The 12,124-nt window shown below is 45.6% G+C and overlaps 1 protein-coding gene across 1 annotated transcript; it reads right to left on the reverse strand.

Moving 5' to 3' along the window:
- Positions 1-326: 326 nt before the first annotated feature.
- Positions 327-2,934, reverse strand: ADO (2-aminoethanethiol dioxygenase). The gene has a single exon (XM_072995171.2). It carries the CDS (start codon positions 2,687-2,689, stop codon positions 1,703-1,705), a length of 987 nt encoding a protein of 328 aa, XP_072851272.2. The 5' UTR covers positions 2,690-2,934; the 3' UTR covers positions 327-1,702.
- Between the last annotated feature and the right edge of the window lie 9,190 nt (positions 2,935-12,124).

The following is a 12,124-nucleotide window of genomic DNA, read 5'->3' on the forward strand; positions in this document are numbered from 1 at the left end:
ATAAGTGTTGTTCAAAGTAACTCTATAAATAGTATAAAAGAAAAAGTATATCATTTTTTAAAATCTGTTCATACGTAGGTGTAGATCTTCTTTTAAAGAACAGCAAGGTCAACCCAGAATCTGCCTGGAATTGCAGTTTTTAAAATATTCTTACAATAACCTGAGCCAGAAACGAAGACTACTTTCACCAATTGCCAAAAAATAAAATAAAGAGCCATCTGTTCTTGTATTGCATAACGATCCCTTCTCAAACACAAGGAATGACTCTCTGCAGTGAAAGCCACTAGAAAAGAAATCATTTGTTAAAAGAAATCACAACAGACCAGCAGGATTCCTCACTTTTAATATTTAAAAAGCATTCCCTCGTCACATCAGTATTTTTAAGGATCATCTCTAATTTGCAAGCATCCCGTGATGTAACCTTCAGTCAAACCGTATACCAAACTACTGTGGGCTCCAGCCCATCGTATCTTCATCCTAGAGAGAATCAGGATAACGTCCGGGTCTGATGTAAAAGACAACCTAAGGAATCATCAGGGGAACTACCAGAAAATCATTTGGACCTTTCACAGGGCAGGGCACGTAATTAAAAAGCAACAGGAATGAGTTCTTATTGCCTTTATTCTTTTTCAGCTGTAAAAAAGCAGGGGTGGGGTGTGTGTGCAGGTTCACAACCCAAAGTTTATTTCTAAATGAATCCGAGTAGTGCTTTGGGTTGGGGGAACATTCAGGTGCCTGAAATCTTTTGGACAGTATTTTCCTCACACCAGCTGGTAGGAATAAATGCTTTAGCACCTGCATGTTTTTCGCCCATAGAATTCTCAGTTACACCTGTAGTCTCCCAATCACGTGGCTTCCCCTGAAGGGGGGGAAAAGTGGGGGTACATTCTGTGTCTTGAGCAGATGACGCAGTTTCTCTTCTAAATCTCTGCAGCTGAGACAGGCCCACAGTAAAGCAACTCCATCCCATACTACTGATCTGAAAAGGGAGTCCCACAATATTCCCTCCCCTTTCCCCCACCCGCCATACACAAAGGGTTCTCAGTTTGTATGCCAACCTGCCTGCTACTGTGCTTCCAGGTATTGGGATGGGGTGGAGAACCAAAAAGCCCACCCTACAAAAACTATCAGCATGGGTACCATTTGAGAGGTGGGAGTCTGTGGACTTGAATGTCTTCTTCTAACTCTTCATGAAGTATCAATGCCACCTCTGTAGACTTGCCCATCTTGACAGCTAGCCAATGGATTTCTCTTCCTGAAGCCAGCAAGATGAGGCTGACCTTCAAGCCAGAGCAGCAGCTGCACATGCAGGCCTAACTCCAGGCACGTCGAGATGCCCTCGTGAAACACAAGCACTGTGTTGTTCAGGAGCTGGGTGGGTGAAAAATATATTTTGCTGCTATTATTGTTGTTATTACTGAGAAAGCACGTGGCCTGGGAGAGGGCAGGATTACTCTGGCTTGTGAGATCCTCCGTGTAGCAGCAGCAGTAGCACCTCTTAATCCAAGAGAGCGGAGAGGCCTGAGAGAGGCTCTGCCCTTCCAACCCCAAAGATCGGCATCCGGAGACGGTGGCTTTCCTGGCATCTTCCAGTGGGTCCCCAACCCCATCCACCAAGGTGGTGTAGGCAGATCAGGCCCCGGGGAGGGGGGGTTCACTCTTCCCGGGGGGGGGGCTGGCGGTGAAGCTGAGAGGCTCCCTTTCAAGGGGACACTTGGGGTCCTGGGTAAGGCTCGCCCCCACACCAGAAGTCTGCCGCCTGGGGGGTCTCCAGCAGCCACACCTCCTTGGGCAGCCCCAGCTGGTCGGCGGGGCCCGGCGGGGGCAGGCTCTGTCCGTCGAGCAGGCGGTAATAGTGGCAGTCCCGCCCGTGCTCGGGGTCGTAGGGGGGCGCGAGGATGTCGAGGAAAGCGGCGGGCCCGCCCACGGCGTCGATCTGGTGCAAGTTGTCGGCGTGCGGGGACAGCAGGCAAGGCGACGAGGCCGGCGTGTAGAGCTGGTGCGAGCGGAGCAGGGCGCGCTGCCGCCGGCGGGACGACGACGAGGCGGGGCGGGAGGGCGAGGCGGCCGCGGCGGCCGTCGACGACTCGCAGGCGCTCCTCCTGCCGCCGCCGCTGCCGCCGCCCCCGTTGTTGCCCGGCCCGGGGCTGTCTGCCGGCGCGCCCAGGGGGTCGAAGCAGGCGATGCGCAGCGTGCCGTAGAGCACCTTGAGCAGCCCGTTCATGCCCGGGTGGTCGTGGAGCGGGATGCAGGCGCCGGCGCGCAGCACGAAGACGCCCATGCTGAAGCTCTCCGTCTCGCAGATGTGCATGTAGCTCACGGGCGGCTGCACCGGTCCCGGCACCGCCGACGGACCCCGCGGGACCAGGCGCAGGTCCTCGGCCCGCACCTCGTTCAGCAGCTGCTGCAGGCGCTGCAGGTTCTCCACGAAGCGCGGCCCGCCGTTGCCTCCGGCTCCGCTGCCGCCGCCGCCTCCGGCGCTGCTGTTGTTATTCGCACCCGGAGGGCGGAACGTGACGCGGGCCTGCCGGGCCACCCGTTGAATCAGGGAGGCCATGTTGTCCCGGGGCATCGTGCCGCCGCCGCCGCCGCCTCCCAGCCGAAGAGGATGCGGGCTTCTGCGCAGGCGCCGCCTGGCCGCCTGCCCTCCCCTCTTCCGCCCCTCTCCCCTCCCGCATATCCGTTGCATTGTGGGGCTTGTAGTGCCCTTTCCACTCTTCCAGCGCGCTCTGTTGGCCTTGTGTGTTCTCGGTTACACCACCGCCGGCAGCGCAAAGACGCCGTGAACAGCATGACTGAAGCTGTCAAGTCGCAGCTGCTTGGAGAGGGAGAATTTTCGCGGTTCTGCAGGTAGGACCGCCCACTTTCCGGCTAGAAAACTACAAGTCCCATGAGGCTGGAGGTTCTCTCGCGGTCCAAGAGTATTTGCGTGCAGAGGTGATTGGTCTCTCGGTCTTCTGCCTCTCGAAGGCGAACGACAGACGCAGCTTTGCACGGAGGGGATGCCGGACAGTTTTGCAAGACAAATACTTCCCAGTGGAAAACATGATGATGAAGAAGCCCTTCTCGTTAAACTCTCGTCAAAATCTTCTATTGCACAATATTACATGTAATTAATAATGACAGTTACGTGCTGTTCATTATGACCTCTGGCAACCGTCCCAGAGTTTTCTAGGGATAAAATACACAGACACGGTTGACCAGTTCCTTCTGGCGGCGCTTTGAAAACTTTGCAATTTTCCCAAGGCCACCTACCTGGGTGGCGGAGCCCCGATGAGCCCGCAGGATCCTGCTGCCATCCGCTCTTCCTTTGCTAGGAAAACTCCACCAGAGCCTTCATTTCACAGCCAGACACTCCACCTCCTTGAGCTAATCTGGTGATTGTTACAGCATGATAGAGTTAGGCATTCTAATGCAATGGGGAATCTCATACACATTGCTTATGCACTAGAACTTTATTACAGTATTTTATCTCCTGCAGTCACATTTTGCTGTCTGGATAGCTCAGTGGTTTACACATCTGGCTGTGGAACTGAAGCCTGGGAGTTTTAATTCCTCCAGAAGAACCAGCTTGTTTGGACAAGCTACACAGTCCAGAGTGCCCTCAGAAGAAGGAAATGGTAAACAATTTATCACTATTCTCTACCTGGAAAACCCCAAAAAGGGTTAGCATAAATCCAAATTGACTTGACAGCATGAACAATTACTCACATTTTGTTGTAGAATCCATACCGAACAAGAACGACAAGCTCTTGACATTCTATACTATTGCCACCTGAAAAATTGTAACTAGTATCCCTAAGTTTTCATTTTAATTGGACAAAATATGATTCATCCCAGCATATCCCCAGTTCCCTTGACACTAGGTGTGAGGAAATTGATTCACCAGATATTTTGACCTACATGTGCCCTGACACATCCAAGGGGTGGTGGAAGTTGTATTCTGAAAAATCTGGAGGCCAAAGTACCTCAGCTGTGAACTACTACACCCATGCTAGCTGTTAATTTCTTCACCTACTTCCTTTCTCAGTTATATCAGATTCCTGAAGAGTCCATCTTTTCAAGCCCAGCTCACACTACTATTGCAAACATTTTTTTAATTGGTGTTTCTGAATGCTGGGAGTATCAGTTTAATCTGTATTCCTGTATTTTTTTAAAAAAACCACTATTGATTCTATTTATGGATTAATGCAGTAAAAGACATGAATTTTCTCCAGTGCTCCCTCGCTTCCTTTTTCTGTAGTTATACATTGCAGGTGGGAAAAACATGACCATGAAATTAGCATCTCTGATACAAAGATTGAGAATAAATGAAGATGTCTCCTTTCCTAGAAACCCATGAAAATTCAGCATTTTTTTTCCTGTAAAAGACCGAACCCCCCCCCAACTCCTACTTTTTATTCCACGAAAAGCCCAAGTACAAATTACACTGGAAGCACAACTGGATTTAAGATGGGTGTTTAGGTGTTTTCTTTCCTTTTTAAAAAACATACACCTTGCAGCAGGAGAGAGAGGGGGGAGTAGATCAGCATTAGGACACTCCAGCTGGGGATTGGGGTGGGAGGGAGGGAAGATTGTCCATTTGGAAGGCTCTTGTGACCGCCACTTGCCACATAAGTAGAAATGTGGTCTTTACCCACAGCAGCTTCCTCCTTGCAACAAATAACAAGCGTAGGAAGGATTTCGTCAGGAGCATGGTGTGGAGGGAAGGGGTTAACTCCACCCTCCCCATGCATCATTGCCCTTCTGATACTAGTCTGGGAGCACCATGTCTACTATTTAGGAACAGAAGCCAATAGGATAAATATGATCATTTATTTACTGTGAGATTAATGTTTGTTGACCACACAAACTGACTGTGTGTTTTCCTTGTTTGAAATACTTTTATGTACCCTTTTCCTGCCCCTCCTGGGCAAATACCAGAAGTGGATCAAAATAAGAATTGCTCATAAAATCATGTTGTGAAACAATTTCAACAGCAGAGGCCATATGAATGCATTGCTTAGGAAATCTCAAATGTGTTGCCCGAGTGGAGCTTCTACATGCACAAAATCCATTTTGTAACAAAGAGACTAGTTAAGTTACACTAACAGTGAAAACTCACTCTGGCTTTGTTATTTCCAAGCCTATCCCACTACAGTTACCATGCTGGACTCTATGTTGGGCCTTCAGCCACATGATGGAAGGTATAAACATAAAGGATAATATTCTGGTCCCTCGCTGGACTCTCCCTGATGACACAGAGGGAGCATGAGGCATTGCTATGGCAATGCTGTCAGATTAATCAAACATGACCCTGAGGGCATTTCTTCAGAAAGGAAATTTAGTCTGAAGAATTAATGAGAGAGCAAGAGAAACTGGCCAAACATTTGCATTTTATCTAGCTCTGCAACAGTGGTCCCCAAACCTGGGGTCTCAGATGTTTTTTGAGGATGATTTCCAGAATTAGCATAGTCAATGGTCATGGTTTCTGGGAGTCATAGTGTGACAATATCTGGGAACAAGTTTAGGAACCATTGTTCAGAGTGACAATTAAAGAAGAAGCATTGCTGATAATTAAATAAACCGTCACGCTTAGTAATTGCAAAGACAATTGGGTTTGAAATAACGAAGTAGCACACTCCCTTGCTTCATTCTGGTGCAGGATTTGGTTCATTATCATTGTCTTCAGCTTCTTTGCCCTCAAATCAACCTATGTTTTCTTTCTTTTGTTGGGTTGTGTCATTTAGACGTGAGCTAGGGGTCCTTGGTTGTTGCCCAGGGGTTTGCTTTGCTTCTCACACACAAGACCAGGAGGTTTACATCTGGTTTGGCTGGGGTTGCAGGGGGCCCCCTTGAACATAGAAATGGAGAAACACATCCCTCTGCTACCACCTTCCCCCATTCCAGCAACAGGAAGGGAGAGATTATCTCCTGGCACACTGAAAGCTAGAATTTGCTGAGGAGACATGAGGAGGTGAAGACTGTTGTGCATGTGTTCACACACACCAGCAATTTGACAGCTTCCTCCCCACTCCGTGTTTTTGCCGCTGAGATTGCTGTTTCATTGCTGCAGCGATGGGGACTTGAGTCATGAGACTCACGGTCAAGTCAGTGACTTTAAGTCAGACTGGAAATGACCTGGACTCGACTCACAACTTGGAACCCACCCACCCCTCCCCTTTTTTCCGGGGAATAAAGCTTGTTTTTAATAGAGACTCTGACTTGGAGCTTGGAACTCAAGATTTGGCACCAAAGATGCAGATGCAGACTTGGGACCAAGACTCAGATTTAGGTTCCGGACCCAAAGACTTGACAACATCCCCACATTTTTGTTAAGGAGCCAGTGTGGTGTAGCACAGCGGTCCCCAACCTTTTTAGCCCCACTGACTGGCTGGGAAAGGCAGGGCACCCCCCTGCGCTTGTGCGCATGTGCGAAGCAGCGTGCGTGCTCTTGTGCAGGTGCTCACTCGTGCACATGTGCAAAGGGCGGCGCAGCACTCATGCAGGTGCGGGCGTGCTTGCGCGCAGGCACAGATGGGCTGTGCAGGGGGGGAGTGCATGTGGGAGTGGGGGGAGGTCTCTCTCTGCGGCCTGGAGCAGCGGGGGGGGCACAGACCGGGGGTTGGGGATCTCTGGTGTAGCAGGCAGAGTGACTGACTGAGACCCAGGTTCGAATCCTTGCCCAACCATTGGAACTTACTGAACGGTGGCAATGGTAAATCGCACCTAGAACTTCCCATATATCTTGAAAATCCTATTAAGGTTCTCGTAATTCAAAAGCAGCTTAACAGCAGATCGCAACAACTGTAGTGGCAGAGGAGAATTTATCAACTTGGTGGCAGGATCACAGTGGGGAGAGGCTTCTGCCTTTTCTACGCTCCTGCCATCTTACTTGAGCTTGCTCTCCCCATGCTCCTAAGAGCAATGCCAGAACAGCATCCTCCAATCTGCTAAGCACTGCACAGAAATGGCTCAGGACTACAGCAGGGGTCCAGGGGTTTTACACCCTCTCTTTGACAATGGATTTTCAAAATGTGGAACAAAATAGCAAGTTCTCAAAAGGCGGCACAATTTTACCCTCCTCCAGTACTGACCAAGCAGTGCTAGACAGTCTATATAGCACATCTGTGTAGTTCTACAAGTAATAGCATGCTCATATATCCCATGCACACATCGAAACTGAATGGATTTTTTTTCTGTATCAGAGGCCTGGTCAGGAACTGATTTTACTGGAAGTTAAGTTTGAGGAGGTGATGATGGAAAGCCGTGTATCAGGGTTCTGCCAGCAGGAAACAACTGTATATTTAGTGGCTACTCTCTGTAGGTGCACAAGTGCACCTGCCTCTTGAATTGGTAGTTCAGTGGGCTAAATTTGGCTCAGCAACCACTAGTTACTGACCCTTCTTCAGTTGGAAAGGATGTATAACCTGCTAAGTGCCTTTTCAGTTATGGCATTTCTCTTCTGGTTCTCCATTATCAGAGTCTTATCTCATACTGTCTTTATTTTCAGCAAAACCGAAAACCTCCTTAACCAGGCAATTTTATTTTCTAGTCTGGTTTCATGTTGCTTTGTGTTAGTTACTGTTTGTTGGATTTTTATGCTTTTGCTCTCAGGATTTTATTATTCTGTTCTGAGACCCATGGTGGAAGTGTAGCTAGTAAGTGCTTTACATAAGCACATTTTGGAGAGGAAGGCAAGAGGTGGATTTCCTTGTTACTGCTGGATCAACTCTGAGTCAAACTTCATGGACACCCAGCTTCCATTAAGGGGCAGATAGCACGTTTGTCCTCCAGCAACGGGAGGACAATTTGCAGGCATACTTGCTTTTATTCAAAATGGTTCCTCATTATTCTCCAAAGTGGTAAAAACAAGGTATTGTTGACAGCCACAGAGATTGGGGACGTAGGTTGCAGGTAATTTTGTACACTAAATCATCTTCAATTTAGCATTGATAGTGTAATCACCGAGAAACTGTAAGCATTTATTTGCATGTTAAAATTGAGGATTTGGCATGATATGTTTGAATTTATACAGAAAGTTTTGTGATTTTCACTTACTGGTGCATATTCTGTTTCCTTAGGGCAGCCTAGGCTAGACTATAAATCAAATCAGATCAGTAAGAGCAAAGCCATGGATTTGCATCAGCTACAGCAGAGAGGGAAAGTATGTTGATCTCCCTCTGTTGGCGGATTACATCTTCCTTCATCCATCCCACTGACTGTGGTTTCTGTGGTTGATTGGAGGCGTAGCTCTCTTAACAGCTACAAGCCAGCACAGTCCACACTCTTGACTTAGCATTTAAAGCACAAGATGCTAACTTGCAAAGGACACAGGATTGAGCTTTATAATAGGGTGGGGAGGGATGAATGCTTGTTTTTGTGCTCAGATATTTTTATCAGCTATTTCATATCTCCCAGCTTTTTTCTTTATGGCCAAAGACAGAGAGAGGAAGTTAGAACAAATGTTTCATTGGCGTGCTTAGAAAACATGCTGCTGGTTACAACTTTCATGCTACTCTTGAGTTGAAGTGGTAGATTAAACAAAAATACACTCTTTATAAATGTAAAAAAGGGTGTGTAAAAGGATTATACTTGCATTTCTAGCAATATCAGGATCTTACTGATCACTTGGTGCTTTGGATAAGATTAAGTGTCAACTCTGACATCCTTTTATCCCTTCTGTATAGGTCTTCAGTAGTTCAACTTTTTCTTTATTTTCTCCTGGTCAGATAGTGTGTTTCCCTGTTGGTCATTCAGCACTTCTAATCTAGGCTTGAATTTCCCTTTGATGTTTTGGAACTCTTTGGAAAAGAAATTGAAATAGTCAGAGATTTAGTATACTTTGGTTCAATCCTTAATCCAAATGGAGAGTGCAGCCAAGAAACCAAAAGACTGAGACTTGGAAGGGCAGCAATAAAGGAATTAAAAATATCATCAAGTGTAAGATGTGTCACTGGAGACCAAGCCAAGATCAGCCACTCTGTTGTATTTCCAATCCTAGAGTAACACAGTTGGAAGGGGACTGTAAGGCCGTTGAATCCAACCCCCTACTCAATGCAGGAATCCAAATCAAAGGATATATGCCAAGTAGTTGTCCAAACTTCTCTTGAATGCCTCCAGAGTTGGAGCACTCACCACCTCTCGAGGTAACTGATTCCATTGCCATGCTGCTCTACGTATGGTGTGAAAATGGAACATTAAAGAAAGGGGGGAAATATTCATTTGAAATGTGGTGCTGGAGAAGAGTTTCGCGGATATCCTAGACTGCCAACAAGATGAATGAATGGGTCTTAAGTCAAATCAAGCCTGAACTATCTTTGGAGGCAAAAATGTTGAAACTGAGACTCAATTTCAACATTTTTGAAACTGCTTTGTTTTTGTCCTGCTTTGGGCACATCATGAGAAGGCAGGATTTGCAGGAAAAAATAACGCTGGGGAAAGATGGAAGGCAGCAGGATAAAAGAAAGACTAAATATGAGATGGACTAACTTTCTAAAAGAAACAGTCTCAAGTTTGCAAGAGCTGAGCTGTGCAGCTGAGGACAGGACATTTTGGAGAATTATAGCAGCAGCAATAGTTTTTTTTTAAATATAATACTGTGCTATTTGAGGACATGTATTTTTTCTTTCTAATTCTGTCTTGTTTTTTTCTCAGTCTTTTTTGGATTTGCTTTAGAACGTCAATAAATCATCAGTTGTACAGTACCTACATTGTATGTGTTATTCCGAGAGTATTTTTACTTCTTCCCTTTGGGTTTCTGTTTTCTAGTCTTCGCTCGTTTACTTTCACACCACTTCTGCCTTTTCTCTTCATATTCTCACTTCAGGCAAACACTCAGTTTTGAGTTTGGCTAATTAACAGATCAGTGTCAATAACACAACACTGGTGTCAAGTTTTTATTTTTCAGACCAACTTTCCCATTAGTAAGGATGCAAAGAAATGCCTTCCTTTTTCTAGCCAGGCCACTGCTCTGAGCAGCTAACAAATCATAATATAAACATGTAATATAAACAGCAATAATAATCTAATAAAACATCACTCAGAAGGACCAAATCTCTAAATATAAAATAACTAATACCAAAAGAAAGGAAAGAAAAAGAAATATATTATATATATAAAAAATATTAATAGGCAAAGATACAATAATAGGCAGCAAAACAGAGACAGGAATTGAACAGGGCTTTCTAGGTAAGTGGGATACTTAAGGAGTGAGTTTTACCAATTTCATAACCACTTTGAGTTTCCATGGTTGTGCGGGGATTTGAACCCAGACCTCCTGAATCCTGGTCCATTACCCTATCCACTACACCATGCTGGATCTCTTAAAATCACTACCTGACATATAGTCTTTTTCTCAGTGGTTCACAGCCTTCAGTCTGGCTCTTCAGTCATTAATCCGTGGTGGCTAGAGATGGGCACAAATGAGAAAAATTGTGACTCATTTTGATTCATGATTTGTCAAGGGTGATGAATCACCAATTACAATTTTTTTCCTGACAAATCACAAATCAATTTGTGAATTTCTTTTTGAATTTAATACCCTATAAAATGTCCCCCAAGCATCTAGAGACACCAAATTCTCAGGGAAGCTTCCCCAGACTCTCCTTTACAAGCTATGCAAGTTTGGTGAAGTTTGAGTTTCAGATGTCTGAGGTATACACCCACAAGGAAGCCCCCCCCCGGAAAGTGTCCTTTAGCAGTTGGCGTGGGGGGGACCCAATCTTCACCAAAAGTGGAGGGATTCTAGAGGACAGCCAGAGGAATCTTCTTTGTGATTTTGGTGCCTCTAGGTGCCTGGGGGAGCCTTTCCCTCTTTGTGGGTGTATAACTCAGATATCTGAAACTCAGTCTTCACCAAACTTAGAGGGATTATAGGTGACCATTGGGGGAATCCTTCCTGCAATTCTGGTGTTGCCAGGTGCCTTGGGGGTCATTTTATAGCCCAACAAATCAAAAATAGCTAAAAATTCATTGATTTGTGATTTGTTGGGAGCATTGATTTGTACGAATACGAATCAATGAATTAATGATTTTGAATGAATTTGTTGATTCATTTTTTAATTTGTGCTCATCTCTAATTGTGGTCCATCTCATCGCAGAAATAAAGTATGTGAAGGACCAGGAACGGAAATAGGAACAGATCCTATTTCCACTGAGGGTCAGGACGTGAGCCTAAGAAACCCATGAGCAGGTCATCAGGGCAAGAATCTTGTGCCCTGGCATTAATATCTGGAGGCACTGTGCTTCTAGATATGGACTATCTACACAGGTATCATCATAATCAACATTATAATCTTAGAACTGTAGGCTGGAAGGGATCCGATGGATCATCGAGTCCAGGCCCTGTCAAAGAGGCACAGTGGGGTACTGAACTCCCAAAGTCTGGCTTTGCTGCCAGAGACCTAAACCACTGAGCTATCTAGCAGTGGTTCATAGACAATGTCACTCAGATGCATTGTATCAGGGATGACACTTGCTTTAGATATGGAAAGACACTTGCTTTAGATATGGTGTCCTGAAAGGTCTGCAAACAATTAAGATATTTAATTTGTGAATGTTGCGTATTCGTTGCCAGGAATAAGGAGAAATGCTTATGGGATTTTCTGTCTCTTGTATCTAAATAACAAGACTGGTTTTAGATACTGACTGAAACTTAGTTGTAAGTTGTGCCTAGATAATCAGTGGGGATTTGGTAAGCCAACACTTATGTAAGTTCCATTCATTCAATGTGTCTACTCTAGTTGTAGCTTACGACTAGATTTCAGCCACTTTGAGCAAAGGAAAAGGGTGATTTGTGCTCTACCTCAGACAACAAAATGCTACATAAATGTAGCACTTTATGAACATTGGTTATTCTTTCTAAATAAATCCACTCCTGCTGCACTAATGATCTCTGTCTAACTTCACGTGCAAGAGGAGAGATGGAGACATCCAAGGGGTAAACTAAGGAATTCCACAGAAAGAAAAGATTAGATCAGCCATTCTGGATACTGTCAGCCTGCCACCATCTACTCAGAAACTAGCGTGTTGATGTCTGTTTTGCAAAAGGACAATTGGTAATTACAAGGGGCATGGCAAATCTCCTTAGACTCTAATGGTGGTGACAAGCTGACATCACCCAGAGCAAGTGTAAAGGCTGATG

Source organism: Pogona vitticeps, chromosome 3 (assembly GCF_051106095.1).
Source record: "Pogona vitticeps strain Pit_001003342236 chromosome 3, PviZW2.1, whole genome shotgun sequence".
NCBI lineage: Eukaryota > Metazoa > Chordata > Lepidosauria > Squamata > Agamidae > Pogona > Pogona vitticeps.